Genomic DNA, 24,875 nt, shown 5'->3' with positions numbered 1-24,875 from the left:
TTTTCTCTATATCCTCAATAATCTTACAAAATTGGTTAGCTCATCTATTTTGGCCTTGCCTTCCAATTTCTACCCTAGCAGCTGCTGGTACATGAGAATTTAAACCAAAAAGGGACAGAATGACTTTTCTGCAGGTGCTGAATCCACAAGCTTCCTGTCAGAAACCCTTTCTCTGTCTCACTCTTTCCCCAGCAAAACGTTCCCAACTTTCTTCATCTTCTTAGTCTACAATTTCTTAGCAGATTGATTAAGCTGGGTAGTAGGATGCTTATGGTTCCTCAAGGATTATACTAACAGCCCTGGGCTTTTAGGATTCAATCCATTTCAAGCATCTTTCTAGAATTCCATTCTTGAGGAGCATCTGCCTCATTTATCTAGTCTTACCCATACTTACTGACCTTCAGTTTTAAGCCGTCTGCCTATCTTTGCAACCCCACTGCTTGCCTGAACCCCTAGCAACTTGAAGCTCTAATATCTGTATGAACCAACTGGTACTGAACACTATCTGACTCACCAGCTCTGACCCTGATCCAGGATACCTACTTGCCTTGAGTTCCTGCTACCTATCTTGAACAGGCAGCTCACTACCGTTTATCCCTATATGACAGCTCGCCCTAATCAAATCAAAGCATTTACCTGCTGCTTACAGACCTTATGCAATGACAGACAAAATGATTTTTCTTTGGTTTTATTTTTTTACCCAAAGTGAAAGAATGTCTCAGAAGCAGAGGCTTCCTTGGGAAGAGCTAAACAACTGAAGAGAATGCAAGGTTATATGAGGTGATACTATTATTGTTTTCTGGGCTGTTCTGTAGACAGAAATATTACTCAGAGTTCAAAATGCAAAATAAAGTTTTTTTAACCAGGTTCACTATATGGGTGTTAACATAGCTTTCAGTGTTTTGATATGCCTGGACCTCTGATAAACTCAAATATTTACTAAAACTCTATTTAACGTTATGTTTGACTACTGTTTAACATTGTGTTTGCTAAAATTTCTTATAACATTAAAGAATTTACAAGCTCTGGAGTAAGATATACCCCATTATTTTTTCAAAAAATGTGAGCTTGTACATTAAAGGCTACGCCTCCTTCACTTAAAATGAACAATCCAAGTAGAATAGAAGAATGGCTTACAACTGACCAAGAAATAAATATGGTTCATTATGTTAATGAGAGAAAATTAAAAGAAAATGCTCTCAATGCTGATGACAAGTCAAGAAACAGAGATTACAGTCAGGATGATTTTTATGAAGAAAATACACTGAAGACAACACTACTTCAATCTTTGATTCAATAATTTATTTTGCAGAAAGGCAGAAATGTCATACTGTCCTACAGGTTCAACAGACAGGTATCACTAAACTTATATTAGAAACAAGTATATGATTTCTGAACTGTATTTTCCTGGTTATCTCCTGGGATGAGTATCCTTTTAATTTTACAACCCATAAACTACAACTAATCAGCAAAAAATATTAAATTATGATTAATAAACTCTGTTAACTGAGGAAGTACATCATTACATGTTGAGAAAGAGTACCCTCAAAAATAGCTAAAATTATCTGAAAACTTTAACTTGCCCTAAACATTCCTTAAGCATAATGGACAAGTAACGATGCTACAAAATTTTATTCTATTAGTCTACTGGCTGTTTTTGAGGGCAGACTGCCATTTCCAACATGTTTTAACCTTTCAGAGATCATTTCTAATCCCATTAAAAGGTTATAAACAATTAAGAGGTATGGAAACCTCAAAACTACCTTTTGAGACCTCCCTAGTTCCTAAACTTAGAATGTAATCTAAATTCACACCCTCAATTTTGTTTAATTCCTATCCCTTGCACCTTGCCAGACTTTTCTGGAGTCAAGACAAGAGACTTATAACCAAACTGTATTTGTTGGCAAAAGGGCTTTGTCTAAGGGACATTCTTACAATTAACCCAACTCAGCAAAAATGACTATAGTCTGTGTGAGGACACTGGGTTCTTCCAAGTGTCACACAGACAATTCTCAAACTGCTGCTTGAACTTTCCTGTCCTGCTCCTCCCTTTCAAATAGAACACAATCAGGGAAAACAAATTAACCCTCTCCCTTCTATTAATGCTAACAACTAAAACAGAAAGGTATTTATAAAGTTTAACGTTATCTTAAACTTCAGATAAAATACCAATTTATATCTACTTATAGTTCCTCCTTTCTAAAAAACTTAAAGTATACTTATTTTTCAACAATTTTTGAGTATAACATAGGAAATTATTTGGTTTCCCATTTAACAAATTATAGATTTAACTTGAGGCAAAAAAGGTGAGGTGACTTACCCAAGGTTACAATTAGAGGTACAGCTGGGGCTAGAAACCAGGTCTCCTGAGTCTCAGCCCAATGCTCTTTTCCTTAGCCCATGATGCCTTATCAGAAAAATCCAAATACAGTCAGACCCCCAGTTACATGGGTATGAGTTACACTGATTCACATATACAAACTTTATATAGTGTGACCAATGTTTCAACTCACGCGGTACCCTGCTTCCATTTATGCAGTATGCCAGGCATCGGCACGATTTTCAGTGGCACACAGGCGGTTGCCACCACCAGGGCCCTAGGCGAAATTGCAAAGAAGGCAAAGTTTGTCTTTGGCCCTCCCACCTCCCTTATGCATTCCTCTCCCACCTCCTGGTCACCCCCTGCCCAGCCTCCCAGCGCCATCATGCTGCCCTCTGGTTGTCCAAAGCCCCCCACTTCCACCACTCACCCAAGACTGTCCTTTCTGGAAGTGCCCAGTGATCCAAGATTACCTCTCCTTATCCCTGCCACTAAAATTCCTAGTCACAAAGTTTAGGTAATCTAATTATTAATTGATTCAAGCAATTCAAAATAAGGTATATTTAACAGACTTAAATCTCCAAGGAGTTTTAAAAGGAACTAATTAAAAACTGATTTTGGAGAAGGGGAGAGGAAATAAAACTTTTATTAGGGAGAGACGGAGGTGAAAGGGAAGTAAGGTTTTCCCAGTACCCTGGACCACCTGTGCCACTTCAGATTCCCTCACAGGCAGGACACTAAGGCTTGATGGGGTCATTGCTACCTCGAGTCCCACTAACCAAGAAGACAGTGGCTGCTTTATAGTCTCTAGGATTTAAAAAAAAAAAAAAAAAAATTGGACAGCTGCCTTAAATACCCTCCTACCTACCTTTTCCAACTCTCTCCCACTTCTTGGACCCCATTTCCACCTCTTAGTGCCAAACACACCCAACAGCATTCCCTGTAAGCTTTTCCTGTGTCCAATACAAAGCTTCCCATTACATGGTTTCAAATTCATGATGTTATTCAAGAACATATCCATGATCCCCTATCCCTGGATAACCAAGTTGACTGCATGCTAAAAAGGAACAATCCTAATTATTTAAAGGTCCTGAGTCATAAGATGAAATACGTAAACTTATTATCTGTAAGAAGGAAAAGAAATGTTCTGATTCTTATCTCATATGCATAAAAGAACTAATTTGGGTATGTAAAAAAACGTTCAATTCTTTTCCTTGCAAGTAGTATGCTTCTTACTTCTGGCCCAACACAACAGTGAAAATCCAGTCATTTCAGCTAAATAATATCACAGACTTGTAAACATAAGTTCACTGGTAAACCTCTTAGTCTGGAGGCAAAAAAAATCCAGAAACAGACACATAAAAAATATAAATTTATTTGTATACAGAGTGGATTTTAAGAAAAATCCATGTTTCTGCTGACTACACACACAGGAATATATATATTTTTAAATTTAGCTTTGCAGTACTAGATTGGATGCCTAGTTCAGAAATTCATCAGGTGCTAGTAGTTGCTTTGATCCAACTACCCTCCCAGTAAAATTAGGAAATTCAATCCTCACAGAAGACACCAAAAATGGTATCCATCTAGGAGTAAAAGGATCATGTAAAGTAAGTCTTAAATGATTTTTATAATTTTATTACAAAGATTATTCTGTCAGCTAAAATCCTGGATTAAGCCCCTTCCCAATATGGCTTTCATAACGAAAAAGGAGCAATGTTAAGACACGATGCAAATATAAAATAAACGTTTTTACCTAAAAGTGAAAAATGGTAAGGGGTAAAAGTTTCTCCAGTGGCATTTTTAATTAATGTTAAGTTTCAAGGGTTTACTATGCAAATAAAATTCGTCTCTTTCGCAATCTTCCCCTCCTCTCTACACAAGTAGGTTTGCCATCTACACCTATTTGTCTATATGTTCTTCGAAAAGTTCCCAATGTGGGTTTTCATTAAAACAGAACTGCAAACACTGAAAAGCCATTCTAAATATGCATTGCTAAAAATATTTCAATTCAATAAAATTTTTTAATCTACTCACATATTTCGCTGCCAAGCACTCAAAATTCTAAGAGCGACTGCTAAAAATGTAAGAGTGTCCATTTTCTCTTACATCAAGCAATTTAAATAACTTGTCAAGAAAAAAGCATTTCTTTAATGGCTAAGTAACTATGTCTGAACAATCAACACATAAAAATGAGCAAGTGTTCTGCTTTGTTTTTAAGAGAGAAAGTACTGCACTAGACCTTTCCTCCACGTTAGAATGGATTTGAGATGAATTTCAAAGAGTACATTACGAATTATCATCACCAAAAAAAAGCAACAGCATTTCATCTTATTTAGAAATTCTCTTTATCACAAAAAAGATATCCAGCAATTAGTACTTTTCTATATAAATTCTAACCTAAATGCCTAAAAGGATCGTTGCTTCCCTCCATTGTACTTCACTGGGCACCACATTTTCAAAATGGTTCTATTTGGGGCACATGCAAGACTTGTCAATATTTACTGAACAAAGCCTCTATCAAATTGTCTAACAAAATGGAGGGCTCTCGGAAAAAACAGGCCATAACATTTCTTTTTTCACAAAATGGGGCCAAACACACCCACTTCAAGAAACCATGGTTTGGGTCAGATTTTCTCATAGGAACGGTGGTTTCTGCGGGGATCGAGAGAGCACCCCTGCGCCTGGGTTCCCGGTGAAGGCTTCCTCCGGGCCCAGGGAAGGGGTGGGGGCAGTTCTCTCTGGATACCCTGGAGGGCGGCGGCGACGGGGAGCCCGAGCCCTGGGTTAAGGCCGTCGCGCCGGGGTCGGAGGCTTTAGCAGTCCAGGCACCCAGGGAGCCACCAAACCGGCCGCCCAACTACGCAGGAGAGACGTGGGCTCTCCCATCCCAGCCAAGTCAACACTGAAGGCTCAAACTCTCCTTTCTGCCTCCAGGCCCCGCCTGACCCCATTGGCAGCAGTTCCCGCCAATCCGTTCTGTCGCCGCCCCCCAAACCCGCCTGCCCAGCGCTGATTGGATGGGACGGGAGCCGGGACCTCGTGTACCAATCTGGGAGCCCCTTACTCAGCCACACACACAAGCCCAGGTGCGCCCGCCGAGCCCCTTCCCCTCGCCGTCCCCGGCCCCCTCCCCCACCCCCAGGGCGCTGGCAGAGGCTTACCGTCCCGGGAGGTGCCCATCAACTGGTCCAGCATCGCGCGCATCTGGGCCTGCGCCGACATGGCGGCGGCGTAGCGGGCGGACGGGCGGGGGTGGGGCGCCAACCGGGCCCTTTCGGGCGGGGGGACAAGGGGAAGGGGTGGGGGAAGGTGAGGCGCTGTCTCGGTGGCCGCCGGCGCCTCGAGGCGTGCGGAGAGGGAGCCGGAGGGGCTGCAGGAGACTCCGGGCTGCGCTGCTCACGACGACGCGTACGTGGAAGGCAGCAGCCCCCGAAAGCGACCCTCGTTCCCTCACTCTCCGTCGGGTTCCTGGGGCAGAAGCGATACGGGCTAAGCAAGCTGCCGCCTCCAACACCGCCACCCGCCAGAAGCCGTCAGCCCCCCCCTCCAAGCTCTGACGCCGCTCGCCGCCACCGTCGCCGCGACGTGAGCGCGCACGCTCCTCGCGCTTAGTCGTTTCCCGCGGGGCTCCACCAACTGGCTTCCAACAGCATTTGTTCTGCCCGCCCCGCCCGGGAAGGGTTCCACCCTAACGGCTCTCGGGCGCGTGCACGCGCGCTTCTCCCGCCCCTTCTTCCCAGATCTCGCGAGACTCTGGTGCTTCAACCGATCCTCCAGCCGGATCCGCCCGAGGCGCCAAACCTCGCGCTACTGGCTGCGGGTGTCCCGGGGAACCAGACCCAGATTAGCAAAAGTGCTAGAGGGTTAGCCCGAGTCGAAAGTAAGTAGAAACCAAGCCCGTCGGTTCCACTGAGGTTAGCAGTCTTAGTAGCTAATATGGGCGTATTCCTGACGAATACTCGCTGACCGATTAACTCGCTTTCAGGGGCCCACCCAGAATCGTGTAGACGCAAGCTTTTTGTCCCTGCCGCCTGACCCCTACAAAAGGAGCCCTGGGGACCTGACATCTGGCTCAGTTCTCTTCATCCAGGCCTAGAGGCCTTAAGCCCCCCGCACTGGGATGAGTCAGGTTCAGGAACTAACACCTGAAACACGTTAGGAAACAGGTTAACTAACCCATTCGGATTAATCATTACTGATGACAGCAGGAAGCTGTTAGTGTAGATGTGGAACTAAAAAATTATGCAGTGTTCTGAGAAAGGAAAGGAGGTGGTCTTGTAGAGATTTTTTTTTCCTGCTTGAGAGAGAAATTTGAAGAATAAGGCCTTTCCAATGTATCGGCAGCACTGACAACGGGGAGGAAAGCCTGTGGGTTCGGAGCTTGCCGTTGTCCTGGACTCCAGCCCTCGGTCGACCGATTACTAACTGTGGGACCTTCTGCAATTTGTTTCTTAATCTCGTGTCTAATGGAGGTGAACGCACATACTTTAGAGCGTGGTGTGAGGACTGACTGAGCTAACAGAAAATGCCTAGCCCAGAGCCATGCCTGGCCTTTTGACTTTTTGTAAAATATTAATTCGTTAAGATGAGACATAGGTACTTCCTAGATACTTCGAAAAGGAGTAATGGTAAAAAAATTTCATTAAAATTTTATATGCATCGCCTGGGAACTTATAATTTATTAGCAAGATCAATAAGAAATTAACATGAAATAGCAATCAGTCCCAAGATGCCTTGAAATGCATATTGGGCCACTAAAAATTGTAGAATCACGTTGTCTTTAGTAATTGCCCAAATAGTTTCTCTCTGATTATTCAGAGAACTCAAAATTCCAACAACTCCAAATACTAGGAATACCATTCTTTGAAAACAATGTACAATAAAAGAAAAATGTACAAACTATTATGTCCTAGGGAGATGCACTGTTTTATATACAGTATGATCTTATCCTGAAGAACAATATCCTTGGGAGGGAAATAGACTAAAATGTTGAAGTTTATATTCGTGTCACTACTCATATTGGGGTTTAAAGTGCTTATGTTTTCTATTTGTCTCACCTGTTTTATGTTTACTTTTCTCTCCTTGCCTGCCTTTTAATCATTTCATTTTTTCTCCTTCTAGTACTTTGGAAGTTTTATTCTGTTTTTATTCTTGGAGTGGTTACCCTAGAAGTCATTACAAGCATCCTTAATGTATCAAAGTCTAATTTAATCAATACCTTTACTCTTCCTCCAGAAAGATAATGCAGGGAACCCAGAAAACTAACTCCATTCAACTTCTTCCCGGGTTCTATGCTCCTCTTGTTACATGTTTTAGTTCTATATGTTTTTTAAAACTGAGTTTCATATAATTGATGTTTGTTTATTTATCACTTGCTTTGCCCTACATTCCTTCTGAAATCTCGGCCTTTCTGTCTGTGATCATTTCCCTTTTGTCTGAAGTTTAAACTTTAGGTCAGGAGTCAGCAATCTACGTCCACAGGCCAAATCCAGCCCACTGCCTATTTTTCTGAAGAGTTTGATTGGCATGCTGCCAGGCTCATTCATTTACTGTTGTCTGTGGTTGCTTTTGCACGACAAGAGCAGAGTTGAGTGGTTGTGACACATAATACTGTATGGCCTGCAAGACTGAAATAGTTACTATCTGCTTCTTCACCGAAGTTTGCCTAACCTGCTTCAGTTTGCTTTTGTGTTGGTCAGCTAGTGGAGAATGTCCCATTTTTGTTGATCTGAAAAGATCTTTATTTTGCCTTTCTTAATTCTAGATAAGTATTTTTATTCAGTATGGAATTCTAGGTTGGAGGTTGTTTTCTTTTAGCATGTAGATTCTTTCTGCTGCCCTTTACCTTCATTGCTCCTGCAGTCAGTTCTCAGTCAGACTCCTTTGAAGATAGTTGGTTGCTTTAAAATTTTGTTCTTTTTGCCTTTGGTTTTGTGCAGTTTTACTATGATGTATCTGGGTGTGGATTTTTTTTTTATGTATTCTGCTTGGGATTCATTGAGCTTTTAGAATCTGTAACTGAGGTCTTTTATCAATTCCAGGAAATTTTTAGCTATTCTCAAATTGTCTCTCACTCATCAACTTCTGGATCTCCAAATAAATGTATATTAGGCAGTTTTCACTGTATCCTCTTTATCTTTTTACTCTTTTTGCATTTTCCATTTTGTCTTGCCAAGCTGCCTTCGTGATGTTTTTCTGACAAACTTTACAGTTCACTAATCTCCCTTCAGCTGTATCTAGTCTGCTATTAAATCCATTAATTGAATTCTTCATTTTTTCAGTTCTAGAGAATTTTTTTTAGGTTCTTTTCAAGTCTACTGTGTCATCTTTTTTATAATTTCTGGTTCCCTGATGAAATTTCCAAGCTTGGTTATGCTTTGACCCGAGTGAACATAATTGCTTTGTAATTCGAGTTTGCTAATTCTAATATCTGAAGTTTTTTGTGGTTCTGTTTCTGTTGTCTATTGTTTCTGCTGGTTTTCACTTCTGGGTATTGTTTTTGTGTGTGTCTGGTTATCTTTGTGTGCTGAACTTGTATTTGAAAAAATATGTATAGGAGTAATACAAGCCCTAAGATATACTGTAATGCTATGTTCCTCCGGAGAGGATCTTTATTTTTCCCTGATAGATAACTGAAGACAGTACGAGTCAAGGACCACCATCATACAGGTTCAAGACCTGTTTCTCTTCACCACCAAAATGACACAAATCTGGGCTGAAAGCCTAGCAAGGACGTTTTCACTTCCAGTTCACCCTTGAGGGTAAACTTCAGGGTTCTAGTTTAAAGTGGGTGTGGTTTATTAGAGTTTCTACCTTGGTGGGCCCTGGACTTTGCCTTTTGCCTCCCCAGCCCTACAAGCTGGCCAAAGGTGCAGCTCAGTTTCAATACAGAAGCTATTGCTACTAAACTGGCAAATGCCCTGAAGTAAAAAATGTGCCTTTGTGTGCCACACTTACTTTCACTTCTTGTCTTCTAAGATTTGGCCCAGTATTTCCCTATCTTAATAGCTCTTCAGTGACCCCCGTGGCCAAGTGGGTAAGTTCGTACATGCTGCTTTGGTGGCCCAAGGTTCACCAGTTCAGATCCTAGGCCAGGACCTATGAACCACTTGTCAAGCAATGCTGTGGCAGGCGTCCCACGTATAAAATAGAGGAAGATGGGCACAGATGTTAGCTCAGGGCCAATCTTCCTCAGCAAAAAGAGGAGGATTGGCAGCAGATGTTAGCTCAGGGCTAGTCTTCCTCAAAAAAAGAGAATTTTAAAAAATATTTCATACACATTTTTTAGTTGTGTTCAACGGAAGGGTTAATCTAAATTACCTAGACTATCATTAACAGAATTGAAAGTTTGTTCTCTTCTGTTTGTAAATTTTTTTAATTTTTAAATTTTAGTAGCTATGTATTAATCTTACCTGAAAAAAAACAAAAAGAAAAACCTCTGCGAATATGTCTATGTGTACATTCTAGCAATGATATCCATTCCTCTTCAGGAACAAGGTCTCATAAGGAAATATGAACTTATATAAGAGTAGAGTTAATCTATACATGCTAGAAACTAGGTAATTAAAAACTGGAATAGGTACAAGTAACATACTTTTTGCTAGCTATCCAAGCAGACAACTCTTCATTTTAATGTAAGTTATAAACTAAATATAGTAAATAATTAAAAGCTATATAGTAAAATTTAATATTGTAGTTATTCTGGGGGCATCAGTACTCACCTATCAAATTTTATAGACATGGTTCCTGTTAATTTAAATGTAGATTTAAAAATTCAAATTCAGTGTAAATTATTTATCTTTTAGTTGAGTGCATTAAAAACTTACCTTACAAACAGAATGTGCCTTGGATTAGCTTACCTTTAGTTTAAAACAAAACAGATTTCTTTTCCTCTCACATAATCCTGGTATGTGAACCTTTTTTTCCTATCGTCATGTTCATATTTGTATCCCTAACGCTTACCCAGACAAGGGACAAGCAGAGTACTAATAACTTAGTACCTTATAGCCAAAAACAGTTCTAGTCAAAGTGCATAAACATCTGAAGTTTATGGAGAGGAGAAACAGCTGGAGCCAAACCTGAGCAGTGAGAGCTAGTTGACTGGTCTGTTAAAGGTGGAGGAATTAAAAGCAATAAGCATATATAAACCATGTTGCTTGAAAAAAGACACTTTCACTTTTTCTAAGAATGAAAAGATAAGGATAGCTAAGCCACTGTCCAATACATAGTAGGCATTCAGAAATGCCTGTTGAAGGAGGAAAGGAGAGAAAGTGAAATTTAACCTCAGATCTGAAGAATTAATAGGAATTAGCTAGGGAAAGGGGTACGATTAGGGGAAAGAGCGTTCCTTGCATAAGAAACAGCAAAATGTTGAAAGACAGACCATGGCGTCTAGAAGTGAATTTTGGCATGGCTAGACTGTCAAATATAAGGAGAGTAGAGATGAAGCTGAAGAGATTTGGCAAGGCCAGATTCTGGAGGCCCCTGTTAACGTTGAACTTTGAAGGGTTGTAAGCTGGAGAGTGACAAGATCAGTGGAAAATGGATTGATTGAAAGGAGCAATTTGGAGTTAGACCAATTAGGGAGGGCAGTGGTTCAGGAAAGAGATGCAAGATATAAGAGGTCTGGACTAGGGTAGTAGCAATAGAGATTCTGTGGAGGTAGAATCTAATTAATTTAGTGACCTGACAATGAAAGAGAGGAAGCAGTCAAGAATGATTCAGATTTCTGACTTGAGTGACTGAGTGAAAGTGTCAATAGACTGATAGGGAATACCAGAGAGGAGGTTTATAGGGGAAGATGATGAGGTTCCACTTTGAAGGCATTGAATTTGAGATGCATTTGGGTCATCTAAGTGGTGCTGTCTGCTAGGCAGACACATCTACAGCTTGGCAGGGGGGCCTGGACTGGAGTTAGCCTGTTGATCATAATTGAAGCCTGGGAAGTAGAGGTGATTACCCAGGGGAAAACATGTAGAATGTGAGGTAAAGAGCTACGTCTCAACCCGAGGAACACCAATATATAGGAGATATGCAGAAGAGGAAACTGAAGACAAATGGCTAGAGTGAGAGAAAACAAGAATGTGGTGTCATCAAAGTCAAGGGAAGAGGAAGCAATCGTCAATAGTGTCAAATGCTCCCTAGAGATCAAGATAAGGAATGACCCACTGTGTTTAGTGACCTGAAGGTCATTTGTAACCTTGCAAGGCAGTTCTGGTAGAGTGGAGGGGCAGAAACTAGACTGCAGTGGATGGAGGTTGCATGGGCAGTGAAAAATGCAGAAAATGTATACATGCAACATGGATTTATTTATTTTTTTGAGGAAGATTAGCCCTGAGCTAACATCTGCCGCCAATCCTCCTCTTTTTGCTGAGGAATATTGGCCCTGAGCTAACATCCGTGCCCATCTTCCTCCACTTTATATGTGGGACGCCTGCCATAGCATGGCTTGATAAGCAGTACTAGGTCTGTGCTCGGGATCTGAACCGACTGAACCCTGGGCCACCGAAGCAGGGTACGTGAACTTAACTGCTACACTACCAGGCCAGCCCCTGGATTATTAATCTCAAAATCAGTATGCTGAGCAAAAGAAGCCAACTCAAAAGAGTACATACTGTATGACTGCATTTGGATGAAATACTTGAACAAGCCAAACTAATCTATAGAGACAGCAAGCAGGTCAGTGGTTGCCAGATGTGGGGAAGGGAAACTGACTACAGATGGGCACAAGAGAACTTTCTGGGGAGATGGAAATGTTCTCTAGCTTTATTTGGATAGTTACTACACAGGTGCTTTCGGCATTATTCGTCGACCAGTAGACTTAAAGTGGGTATTGTTATTATATGTAAATTCGACCTCAATACAACTCATTTTATGTTTAAAAAATGTAGAAAATGAATATAATTCATTCAATTCATTGAATGCATTCATTCAATTTGTGAAGAGGAACAGGAAAAGGCAGTAGCTGAAAAGGCATTTGAGTTAGAGGCCATGTATTTGTTTTGAAATGGAAGAGCATTGAGCATACTTAAATGCTAACAGAATTCAGTGGGAGGAAGCAGGTGAAGTTAGAGGAGAGAGGGTAAAAGAAAAAGCAAATGAAGGAATGGGATACAGCATGCACCACATCACTAACTAGTAAGTTAACACAGTGACCAAACCTCAGGATTCCCTAGTTCTGAGACCTTCCCAGTATAGAAAGTTTATCATTTGTGTTCCAGAATCAGTTCCTTCCATTTCTGACATTGAGTTCACCTAATTCTTGATGGAAAAACCATTAATAAGAGTTGCAGGTTTGAATATATATGGACAGAAATGGCCTAAGTGGGTTCTTTAAACCATAAGAAATAACTTGTCTATACTTTGGAAGATTGGTGGCAATAGGGCTTAGAAAAGGGTTCATGATAAAAGAATGAGAGTATAGTAAAAAGATGAAAACAGTAAGATTTTCTTTTCGTCCAGCACTCATTATGTACTATGCAAGTGTTTTATGTAAACATTATTCTTATTTATTACAGCCACCTTGTTGGCACACCGATTTTACAGAAGAGGAAACAAGCTCAGGTCAACTAACCTGCCCAAGATCACACAGCTGGTAAATTATAAAGGTGGGATTAAAACCTATGTCTATATGACTCATACCCATAATCAATATGCTTACCTTGTTAGGCAATTCTGCTTCAAATCTCTTTCTTTCAAAATGTTATTTGTTGCAGATACAATATTGTAACAACAAAGGAAATCAAAACATCAACCTGTCCTAATCCTTTTGCTTTCTTCATCTTACCAAAGTAAAACATCTTCAGATAATATTAATATACCCATGCCCATGAAATAAAGCAGGGGGGGAAACAAGTATGTTAAACATTTCTATTTTTCTGATCCATTTAATTGAATAAATGCTTGTTTGACCTTAGTACTATTAATGTTAATCTCTTAGAAGAAAGAGATGGTGTTTTAAAATGCTTTATGAATAGTTCTGTTCAGATTGTACTCCCCTAGTGAGTAGAACTGAGCCATGCATTCAAAATACTGATTGAATAATGCTATATGTAAGTCACTGACTGTGGAAGGTGTTTTGGAAACTACAAAGATGAATGAGACATGGTCCTTATTCTTTTTTTTTTTTTCTGAGGAAGATTAGCCCTGAGCTAACTACTGGCAGTCCTCTTTTTTGCTGAGGAAGCCTGGCCCTGAGCTAACATCGTGCCCATCTTCCTCTACTTTATATGTGGGACGCCTGCCACAGCATGGCATACCAAGTGGTGCCATGTCCGCACCCGGGATCTGAACCAATGAACCCTGGGCCGCCGAGAAGCGGAACGTGCGAACTTAACCGCTGCGCCACTGGGCTGGCCCGGTCCTTATTCTTAAGGCACTTGCAGGGAAAAAGAGGGTATAGGACATGTCTATAAGAAACTGACATATACCACTACTGTTGGTAGTTCACAGAAAGAGAGTAATTTTTACCTGAGGAATTCATGACGCTAGAAGCAAGGGGACCATTTAATAGTTCAGCTAAAAGACGATCAATGCTTTAACTAGAACAGAGGCAGTGAAGATGGGGGAGGAGAAGGATGTTAGAGCCATTGCAGAAGCAGAACTTGCTGGCTGACTGGGTGTGGAGAAGGAAGAGAGAGAGGAATAAAGAAGGAAGCCCAAGTTTTTGACTTGGTCAGCCATGTGCATGGTGGAGCTGTTCACCCTGATAGAGAATTCAAGAGGAAGAGCAATTTGACAGGGAGATTAGAAGGCAGGAGAGAGAAGTCAGTGTGCTCATTGCATCTCCCTCTCCCTAGACCTCCTGCCTGGCGCCTGCAGTTGAATGGTGGCCATCTTCCTGTCCTAAGGGTCAACTCTGTCAGGCCTATGGAGGTAATAGCTCCCCCACTGTGCTATCCTCTAGGAGCTTCACCATGTTGCCCCACATCTTCATATATCCCTTCATTAACTCTCCTCAGTAACCCTATTTGAGTGTGCCATCTGTTGCCTGCCAGGACCTTAACACGTGATATTTGTGTATTTTTTAATAAAGTATATATGTATAATTGTATGTTTATATACACATAGGAAACATCTGGAAAGATGCACATCACACTGTTAGTAATGGTTACCACCTGGTAATGGAGATGGCAGAGGGGTGGGACATGGGGGAAAAAAGACGGCTTTTATTTTATGTCTGTACCATTTGAATTCCTTAAAACAATAGGCTTGTATTACTTTTGAAATTAAAAAAATAAAGAGTTTTAAAAGCAGATCAAGAACATCAATCAGTGTAGTGTAGGAAGTTCAGTAAATTAACTGAGAGTAAGGATGAGACCTCCCTAAGAAACACTCAGTCAACAAAATTACAGAGAAAAATCCTAAACTTAAAAAAAACTTTAATTATAAATACATATGACAGAAATGATTAAATTCTTGTATGAAGGCAGCATCCAAGGAATCTCTCCGTTTTCATGGCTCCCAGCCCTTCCCTCCAGGCTGATGGGGCAACTTGAGACCCACCAAGCCAGCGGACTCCTCCACTGAGCGCTCACCCTTGCCATGAAATTCCTGATGAAGGGCCACGTGTTCTCGGATGCTGCGTAGGAGGCAGAGATAGGTGGCAGCTTGGAAATGAAGCTCATGTTGGGCTCTGCACAACTTCTCACTGGTAACCTAGAGAAGTAGCAAGGTCAGATACTCAATTAACAGCCCAGCGACAGATACAAGGCCACAGAGACAGATTTAACACACAAGCATTCTCTAGAATGAAAGTAAGTTGCACAGAGGAAATACAAACATGTATATGTGTATACTTAATACATAAATGGAGGCACTCTGTAATTATTGATGATTAGGAAAGCTGACCTCCTATTAATCAAAGACGAATTTTACAAGGACTTTCTCTGAGGAGCTTCATTGAGTGTCCTCACATTTTAATACTGGAAAGTCTTCCCTTTTCAATTCCCTCATTTTATAAAAGAGGAAATTAAAGCCCAGAGAGTCTTGGTGGTTGGTTAATGGCAGAGATGGGGAACTATAATCAGGTCACTAATCATTAATGTCACCCAAGGAATATAATACAGAACTTGCTCCCCTTCAAACAAATGAAGGACTGCCTTATGGTTGTGACTTTGGTTAATGTGGCACATGCCTTTCATTTCAATGAAAATTAAAAACTTATTTTGTCTGAAAATAATAGCTTTGTCCTCAACAGTAACAAAATAAATGTTTTATATATAAAAGTAACAGGCATATATTCATGTTACTTAATTATATTCACTCTCACAATTTACTTATCCATCTGAAAAATCCAGATTCTGATGATCTTAAGTAGCTGGAAACTCCATGTCCATTTGGAAGTCCCTAATGACTCCAAACCTTGTTTTTTCATCATAATTAATTTCTAGATTAAGTTAGTACACTGTCTTTTACTTGACTAGTTTTGTGTTCTAAGGTTTTGAGAAAATGGCAGGAAAGGTGAGACAGAGATGTGGGCACAGCCTCAAATGACTTAAGGAGCCCTTTCCAACCGTGGATTAATCTCTGGGCACCACTGCCCACATAATCCCCTTTCTTTCACCTTTCTTTAGTTGAATATTTAAGGTAGGACTCTGAAAACTAGAATGTATGGTTTAAGATCTGTAGATCACATTGTGTGAAAATGGCACTTATAAACAGCTTGAAAATAGAATTCATCCGCTTTAGTCAATATAACTTTTTATAATTAAAAATTTATGAAGGGCTGGGGGCTGGCCCCGTGGCCGAGTGGTTATGTTCGCGCGCTCCGCTGCAGGCGTTCCAGTGTTTCGTTGGTTCGAATCCTGGGCACGGACATGGCACTGCTCATCAAACCACGCTGAGGCAGCGTCCCACATACCACAACTAGAAGAACCCACAATGAGAAATATACAACTATGTACTGGGGGGCTTTGGGGAGAAAAAGGAAAAAATAAAATCTTTAAAAAAAAAAAAATTTATGAAGGGCTGGCCCTGTGGCCTAGTGGTTAAGTTTACACGCTCCGCTTTGGCGGCCCAGGGTTTCACCGGTTCGGATCCTGGGTGCAGACCTAGCACTGTTCATCAAGCCATGCTAAAGTGGTGTCCCGAATAGCAGGGCCAGAAGGACCTACAACTAAAATATACAACTATGTACTGGGGGACTTTGGGGAGAAGCAGAAGAAAAAAAAGATTTATGAAAGATGAACACCAATGTCACACCTCAACAAAGGGTAACACTCATTTCTATTTCATAAGCCCAAATTGACAGGATTTGAAACAGGAATTCTATATTACTGTAGGACAGGAGAATATTGATCTTGATTCAGCTCATCCTGAGTCAGGAGAGAAGGGTCAGCAAAATACACAGTAAGGAAATCACAGGAGACCAAAAGAGATCAAATGAAATAGTATATTTTCCCTAAGGAGAAAGAGGAGGTTCCTCCTTAATTGAATCCCTTCAACCTCGGGAAAGGATAGAGAAAAGGGGCAAAGATGGTTACTGAGTTACCTCTGAGCCAGCAGGAAATAAAAACCATTCCCCACATCCACGTATGCATTCCAGAGTGGTGTTTCTGGAATTTTTAGCATGAATTTCAGAAGTATTTCCAAGAAATTTCAGAGCCATTACCAAGCCTCTCTCAAGGGCAATAATGTTGCCTACATAACGTAGGACTATAACCATGTCACCTTCTTAAAAATCAGAATGACCTCCCGTTACATTTACAGTCCAGTTTAAGTTCCTGCCTACCACATCTCGCTCCACTTCACCCACCACACCCTAAGCCTGAACCATTCTCCACTGGCAGCTCTTCTCACCTCTGGGCTTCCAGTTGTGCAGCTTCTTTCAAGTGGACTTCATCTTCCCCAACCCCATTTGCTTACTGGTTCCAGTTTATCCTTCTAATCCCTGTTTAATGAATTTCCTCCTGAAAGCCTACCCTTCTTTATACTAGGACCTCCTGTTTACTCCCTCAGCACTTATTTATTCTAAGTGCTTCCTTGTATGGCTCCTCAATTGGACTGTAAGCTTCTTAAAACACAAGACCCATGTGCATCTTACTCGTCGTTTGTAGCCAAGTTCCTAGAAGTCCTTAGCATTGTGGCCTTTAAAAAATTAGTTGAATTTCATTTTGCATTCCAACTTCCATGCTCAGAAATTTGAGTTAGGATGACGGTTCTCCCTTTCCCACATTGCTCAAAGGACAGTGAGCTTCCTTCCCTAAAGGCCAATTCAATTTCCTACTTCAGAGATAGGCTGCCACTTTTCTCCAAGCCCGATCCATAACTCCAAAGGCAGCAATTAAATGGAAGACCCCTTTTTGGGAACCAGGTAACCTAGGTTCTAGTTGTTCTTATCCACGTCCTTGTACAGGTCACTGTCCCTGAGCCTCACTTGCCCCATTTGAAAAATGAAACTGTGTTCCACCCGCTCGTGCCGAAGGCGGATATCAAGTGTGGATTTCACATGGGATATCCCAAGGATGGCTTCCCCTATGTTCGTATTTGTCTGCTAGATAGAAAGAAGGCATCTGGGCATATTTCACGTGGTAACGGACAGTACAACCTCATTATAGGTTTCTACTTCGCTCTAGAAGGCACTATTAAGTGGTGGAGATACAACATAAGTAAAAAATAGTTCCTGCTCTTCAAGAAGCTCCCCATAGCCTTCACCGTATTACAGTTTCCTGCCTCAAAAGTTGCTTCTCAGGATAGCTCTACTAGGGGAAGGGGGAGGGGAACGCTGGACAGATGCTGTGGCTGGTGACCCTACACTCGCCACCAAGTGCACCGTTTTTCTTTTCTCCCATTTCCCTTTCTCTGACTTTCCGTCTACACATGCAAAGACCGGCCAACGAAATCCCCGGGGACGGCGCCAGGCCAGGGCGGCTGTGCTCTCCCGCTGGCCCTTGGTCAGGCCCCGGGCTTAGGCCACAGACCAGAGCCGAGAGCCTGGGTTTGCTTGGCCGGAACGGGGGCTGGGTGGAAGGGCTGGCCTCAGAAATGCAGGCGCCCCAGACCCGACTCTCCCTCCCTTCCCGGGAAGGGACGCTGGAACCGGACACGGGCTTCCGTACCCGATGTGCACGGAAAGCTTTCACGAGGTACCGATAGGCCGCAGTGTCGCGATAGGGGCGGCCGGTGGCCGCGTTCATGTAGCGCAACTCCCGTAGCAGGCCTCGCAGAGTGCGCGCCGGGGACCCTAAGGCCGCCATTTTCCCGTGCTCCGAACCCGGTGACGACGGCGCCCACACCGCCCTGACGGCGCCCGCCAGCCCAGCCGCTCATTGGCGGGACCCCGACCAGACCTCCGCGCGCCCTATCGACGGCGGAGCCCAGGAACGTCTCACCTCCCTGCTCTGCGGGCCCTTATTAATCAAACGCCGAGCAACGCCCCCAAGGAGTTAAGAGAAAAGCAAACGAAAGCCGAGTGCAACTGAATAACCAGATCCTTAAGAAACCCTGAGAGAGGCCGGGCGAGGAAAAAGGAGGTCCTTTCCTTACTGAGTAATTTAAGAAGCCATTAGCTGGCAGACCGCTGAGTCTCGAAAAGAAGAGGGCTTGGCGGGAGTGGGTATTGATTTGAAATAGAACACGCTGAGACGACTTTTGATTTCTAGAGGGAATATCAAAATTCAACGTATCAACTTCCCAGAAATCTTACGGGACGTAGGGCTCAGAGGAAAGAAATGGAGTATGTTGATTCTCATAAACTGTAGCCCAACACCTAGGAAAACCCCACATACACTTCCCATTTTTAAAAGGTAAAATTAAGTTAGCATATTTCGCTCTAATTGTTTAGAAAAGGAAAAAGGCATTTTAAAGGCAGAAAAACACTAACCACCCCAGATGGGACTCGAACCCACAATCCCTGGCTTAGGAGGCCAATGCCTTATCCATTAGGCCACTGGGGCTTCTGCGAACGACGCGCTCAAACAACGTATTCAGGTTTTTCCCTTTTGGCACGTCATCATCACGTTTCTTTCACCCTATCTTGGGAAACCACACCTACTGCCAATATGAGGGGCCGGGCATGCTGGGAGCTGTAGTTCAGAGAACAAAAGCCCGCGTAACAGCTCCAAAGGTTTTACCCTTGAGGCAGCTCCGATGCGCCGGGCGGAGAACCGGCGCGCGCACGATTTTGCATACGCGTTTGCTTGCGCAGGAGCCCCCGCGCCTGCGCAAAAGCGGGCATGTCGGGGTCGCGGAGCCGAGCGCGCTGGGCTCACCGGCCGAATCTCGGAGACTCGCCCCCTGAGCTTCTGCTCTGTCGCGTTTTTACCGGAAACAGCCGGGCCCTTCCGGTCTTGCGGCTTTCCGGACTCAGCTTGGTTCCAGCCGGCCCTTAGGTGGCGTCTGTAGCGGTTATCTTCTGTTTCCGGTTGAAGCGCTGAGGCTATTTCCGCAGAGCCAGTGGCGAGTTGAAAACGTATGCCGTGTGTTCTGGCTTGGCGGTCAGTGATAAGCATGGGACAGCGAGGAATTGGTAGTTGACTCATTAGGAATTAGTTAACTAGAAATAATTGGGAGTTAGTTCGTTTTCTGGTTCTGTGCCTAAGTGTATATCTTGGACAAGTCACTTCTCTTTGTGAGTCTCAGCGACCTCATCCCTTGTTTAAAATCTCTCAGTGGCTCCCCACTGCCCCTAAGGGAAAGTTCAAACTGCTGGACCCTGCCTAAATCACCCTTGCCTGTATGTCTCAACCTTCATCTCTCACCCTCTGCTGCAGGTATATGAAATTCTCTCCTCATCTTCCTCCGCACACCTTGTTACTCCCTCTGCTTGGAACTTGACCATTTGTATTAGTATTCCTGTTTACCTTTTGCGCTTCACGTTTCCTGGGGAACTCTAGATCAGACACGGCCCTAGGTCCTTGTGGTCAACATGGCAAGGTTAAAATGATTCACTCCGCTGAGCTCCTCTAGATTTTCTGCGTTACCTATGTGATCTTAGCTTTTACGAACTAGATTACCTGTGTCTCAGCTTCATCATCCTCCACGAGCCAAGGTGCAACTGCTCAGCCTTGTGACTTCCCACTCTCACAGGTCTCTCCTGGGGCTCTGTCAGGGTCCACCAGCGCTAGCTGTGGCCAACTTCGATGTAACCTTTCATATTTTGGCTAGAACCATGAGCTTCCAGAATCAACAGAAGAGGAAACTAGTATGACTTCATGTGAATTGTGAAAATTAATAAATGGAAACTTCATTTAAAATGGACTCAGGAGGCCAGAAGCACCGGCTCTCGTGCCCTAACAAGACAGCAGAGCCTACAGGAAGAACACTTTCTCTTCTTGCCCGGCAACAGCTCAGCCAGTGAGATTCTTGCAACTCAGCCATTGAAAAGCCCCTGCACTTCTTGAATCCCAGTCTCCTCTAATGGACTGTTTGTTTATACTAGCTGCCTCTACTTCCTCCCCCTCTGTGAAAGAGTTTTTCCTTCCCATGTTGCTCAGGGCTTGTATGTGGCTGGCCATGGTAGCTGACCCAGCATTGCAGGTGGTTTTTAAAAAATGTTTCTTTCTTCTTTCTTCTTCTTCTTTTTTTTTTTTTGCTTTGGAAGATTTGCCCTGACCTAACATCTGTTTCTGGTCTTCCTCTTTTTACTTGAGGAAGATTGACTCTGAGCTAACAACTGTGCCAATTTTCCTCTATTTTGTATGTGGGTTGCTGCCACAGCATGTTGGCTGTTGTTTGGTAATAATTCACACGTTTTGGAATTACTGTGCAGCAGTAGAAAACCAAGTCAGTCTGAAAAAGTTCTTAGTGACAATTTAGCCCAACTTTTTTTTTTTTTCCTTTTTCTCCCCAAAGCCCCAGGGGACATAGTTGTATATATTTTCAGTTGTGGGTCCTTCTAGTTGTCACGTGTGGGACACCATCTCAACATGGCCTGATAAGTGGTGCCATGTCTGCGCCCAGGATCTGAACTGGCAAAACCCTGGGCCACCGAAGCGCAGCACAAAAACTTAACCACTCAGGCACGGGCTGGCCCCAGCCCAGCTTTTTAATTTTGTAGCTTTAAGAAATCTTTATATTCCTAGTGCAGGGCTACAAACAAACACTACAGCAGAGACCAGGCAGGTAACAAGTGAATCAGGCCAGGTGGGTTCCCACCTCCTCCAAAGGAGCTAGGCTCTTTGCAGCACAATCTCCTTGTTGCAAAGTAGGAATGTGGTCCCAGTGTTGCCAGAGCTTCTGATTTTTCAAGAGAAGTTGTAAATCTAGAATCGTTATGAAATGCCCTAACTTTTAAATGTTAGCAATCAGTTAAAAACAACAGTCAAACAAAACACTTCTGTTGGCCTTATATAACCTAGGGTTGCAAGTGTGTGAACTACATCCCAGGGCACTTTACAGGCAACGTCTCATTTGACCCTCACCAGAATCCTATGAGGTATCCTCTGATTTTACCCACTAAAAAATGTGGGAACAAGCTCAGAGCAGCTTCATGGTTCAGCCAACATTACTAACTGGTCAGTGGTGAAGCCTGTGTTTGACCCCAGGCAATCTGATGCCTGTTAAAATTTTTTTTTTTTCAAGTTTTATAGCAGAAAAGGCATTCTTATTAAAAAGATGCTGGATGATTCTCAGAATTTCCTGGTAAGGCTAGAGACCAGGCTTGGAAGCTACACAGCCAAGAACCTCACCCAAAATCCTGCCCCAGATCTGGTCCAGTGAAAACAGCACCAGGCACAGTTGCTACAGCTTGCAATGCTGACACAGTGACAGTTGACAGTGATGACGCTGGCACCAGAGCTGCTGCTCCAGGACACTGGCTGTAGCTGACTTCTGTGCTTCCACTTGTGCCAGAATGGGTGAAGTCATTACCCAAGAGTTCCATTCTGGGGTGAGTAATTCTAATTAGCGTGGCAGGGGTCATGTTCCCCTGTCTTGGTCAAGGGAGGCTGGGAAAGCAAATATTTTATCAATCAATGAATTTTTATTGAGCATCTGCTTTGAGTCAGGCACTCTTCTAGATGCTAGGGAAAGAAAAGCAGGCAGAATAGGTAAAACGTCCTACACTCATGAAGTTTCCATTCTGCAAAGGGGAAGACAGACAATAATCAAATAAACATAAAACTTGTCAAATGGTGATGAGTGCTATGGACAAAAATAAAGCCAGAGGCAGGTGATTGGGATCTGCTGTTTTATAATGTGTTCAGGGAGGTCCTTACTGATAAGGAGACATTTGAGCAAAGACCCAAATGATGTGAGGGATCTGGGATCTTCAGCTTGTGTGTGTGCACATGTTGGGGTGGGGCAATGCCCATGCTTTTACGTAGAGAGACCCCACCTCCATCCCTCAACCACTGTGTGGCCACCATTATTCTGTCCTTCAAGCTCTGTGAGGGTAAAGGAGGAGTTCTAGGACAAGTTTTCTATGCCCATGAAACTGTGGGGGTAGACCCCCAAGAGTCCAGTCTTAACTCTCTAACAAGAGCAGTGACTGGCTGTTTGGCCATGCACATGGGAATCTGGGGGAAATTTTGGTTGGAGAGAGCCAGGAGTAATAAAAGAGGGTATATCTGAGAGAGTATACGCATGTAGGCACTCGCTTCCATCAATTGTGGTAATATAGAGGTGTGTCCTAAAGCAGTGATTTCAGAACTTTTTTGATTGTATATCTATCGTGGTAAAAATTGTGTGCCTCCCCCATAAGTCTTTAAAGTTATATACGTGTACATTTACAGCATGCACAAAATAGAAATAAGGTTGTTTTAAAAATGAAATAAACTATTTTGAAAATACTTTTATTTATTAACAGTAAAAAAAAGTCCTAATTTCTCTCAGTAAAGAAACATTGTTTATTTTATTGAAAACAGTGTAATTCAGTATGCTTCATTATTTTGAAAATCTTGGTTTAACACATTATTTTGGGCAATGAAATCACATAGTGATAAACATTTCTAAACATCCATTTTCAAATTTCTCTATAGCATGAGTTTCTTTTTAAAAGGCATAGTTAATGCCTCACTTATAGCATTAAAAAATTACTTTTAACTTAAAGGGACCCATTAAGTATGTTCATTTCTTTCAAAATATCAGCTAGGCAGCTGTATCCATCAGGGCTCAGTCAGAAAAAGAGAAACCACCATAGGCCTTTCGAGTGCAGGGCATTGAGATGTTTATGGCACTAGCAGAAGAACTGCAGGACTTAGGGAAGTTGCCACTGACGTTCAGCAGTTCAGAGTATTAGAAGGCTCCTGCTGTCCCCCAGGTCAGGAAAATGCAGGGAACCCCCACTGCTGATCAGAGCTGCCCCTAAGTACTGAGATATTGGGCTGACGGGATCACTTGGAAGCTACAGCAGAACTCTAAGTCTACCATGGCCTACCCATTTTGCTAGATGCTGCTAGAGAAAAAAATACCACTTTTTCCTCCCACCTACAAAATCTCACATGAATACACTGGCAAAAAGAAATCACATCCAGAACCTTGAAGGCAAAGGCGTTTGGGAAATGTAGTTTCCAGATTTCTAGTCCCTGTGACACAGAGAGTAGCACAGAAGGCTGTGGGAATGAATGCTGGCAGCCAAAAAACAGACTATAGACAGCATGGCAGCATACTCCTGATAGCCTCTTGTCATCACAGAAAAGGACAGCAAATGAAAAACACTTGCTTCTTTTGTAAAAGAAAAATCAGTAATTTTTAAGTTTGACAACTCTTGTAAATACTTTCCAGCAAGATAATCACTTGATCTCTGTGTGGTTTACAGGATTTTCATGGCTACTTCCCATTACATAGTAGTTTCTACTATTTAAAGGTCTTACTTGTAATCAAATTAACCTTATTAATAACCTCCTGTAGCATATAAACTGTAGTACAAAATACTCAGAAGTAAGTGTGACATTAGCAAGCAAGCTGGACTTGCTAGATGCAAGCAGAGAGCAATTCATTCCTCTCCCTGTTTGCAAACCTCCTGGCTGACTTCTTCCTTTCCAGCACGAAATCACAGATGGTTCCCACAGCTTTTCCAGGAAGTAACATGAGAGTTAGCCTTTTTCCCTTTGGTTTGAAAAAAGTCCAATCTGTATAACATTAAAATTCCAAACTTCACCCAATAAAAGTTCTCCCCATTGTCAGCTGAGGTTGCTGTGGGCTGAGCAGTGAGGGCTGGAGGACATGACCAACCTCTCCATCTCCCTGATCTGCTCTTCTGCTTCTCAAATGCAACCTGTTCGTGGAACAAGCTAGACTTGTAAGGCATAACTAGAAAGCAGCTTTGTTTTCTCATGAGTGCCCTACAAACCTGCTGTAATGATTTGTTCTTTCCTATGCCTGGATGAAATTTATAGCTTTTCCAATCTCTTAGGTAACAAATAGGTTAAAGAGTTATCATCATCATCATCATTTAAAAAAAATAGTCTCTTTTTCTAGGTATTAACAAGCCTCATCCAGTGTCATATCAAAGCTTCAAATGTCAGTTAATTTAAAACTTCTCCCTCCACCAGCCTGGAAATCTAAGGGAGAATGGGGGTCACGGTCAGAGGCACGTCTGTTTCGCACACACTGCCTCCTCCCCCCTTGCTAGCTGCTGTCCTGGACCCGCTCTCCACCAGCAGCAAAGGAG

The 24,875-nt window shown here is 42.6% G+C and overlaps 2 protein-coding genes and 1 non-coding gene across 19 annotated transcripts in view; all 3 read right to left on the bottom strand.

The window, feature by feature from the left end:
- LUC7L2 (LUC7 like 2, pre-mRNA splicing factor) overlaps nt 1–6,021 on the bottom strand; it is a 57,663-nt gene extending 51,642 nt beyond the window's left edge. For 2 of the 15 annotated variants that reach the window (XM_070514472.1, XM_070514508.1), the window contains exons 1-2: nt 5,485–5,910; nt 2,514–2,597 (exon numbers count right to left, since the gene is read on the bottom strand). Coding sequence is in view for 4 of the 15 variants with exons in the window: in XM_044777090.2 (XP_044633025.1) it covers nt 5,485–5,545 (61 nt within the window). In the remaining 11 variants the exon portion in view is untranslated. Of the gene's footprint in view, nt 1–2,513; nt 2,598–5,484 lie in introns of all 15 variants that reach the window. The other 13 variants (XM_070514502.1, XM_070514504.1, XM_070514470.1 and 10 more) reach the window with 10 other exon arrangements.
- Nucleotides 6,022–14,686: 8,665 nt separating this feature from the next.
- FMC1 (formation of mitochondrial complex V assembly factor 1 homolog) lies at nt 14,687–19,818 on the bottom strand. Of its 3 annotated transcripts, none has more exons than XM_070514513.1 (2): nt 19,396–19,818; nt 14,687–14,980 (listed from the first exon to the last, which is right to left on the bottom strand). In XM_070514513.1, the coding sequence occupies exons 1-2, from the start codon at nt 19,801–19,803 to the stop codon at nt 14,777–14,779; spliced, it is 612 nt and encodes a 203-aa protein (XP_070370614.1). In that variant the 5' UTR covers nt 19,804–19,818; the 3' UTR covers nt 14,687–14,776. The 3 variants fall into 3 exon arrangements, with proteins under 3 accessions (XP_070370614.1, XP_044633086.1, XP_014714752.1); XM_044777151.2 differs by having other exon boundaries at nt 19,534–19,818; XM_014859266.3 differs by lacking the exon at nt 19,396–19,818 and adding an exon at nt 18,382–18,689.
- On the bottom strand, nt 19,146–19,218 carry TRNAR-CCU (transfer RNA arginine (anticodon CCU)). The gene has a single exon. It is a non-coding gene; the product is annotated as a tRNA-Arg (tRNA).
- Nucleotides 19,819–24,875: the final 5,057 nt, after the last annotated feature.

Source organism: Equus asinus, chromosome 1 (assembly GCF_041296235.1).
Source record: "Equus asinus isolate D_3611 breed Donkey chromosome 1, EquAss-T2T_v2, whole genome shotgun sequence".
Lineage (NCBI taxonomy): Eukaryota > Metazoa > Chordata > Mammalia > Perissodactyla > Equidae > Equus > Equus asinus.
Note: the sequence above shows the minus strand (reverse complement) of the source record. Positions and strands in the feature narration are given on the sequence as shown.

What these genes read in the sequence shown, in the direction of transcription:
- FMC1 (XM_070514513.1), bottom strand. Translation starts at nt 19,803, where the DNA reads ATGAGTCAACTACCAATTCCTCGCTGTCCCATGCTTATCACTGACCGC. An exon ending in GCATCGGAGCTGCCTCAAGG is followed by an intron (nt 14,981 to 19,395) that starts GTAAAACCTTTG and finishes CTACTTCTCTAG; the next exon opens with GTTACCAGTGAGAAGTTGTG.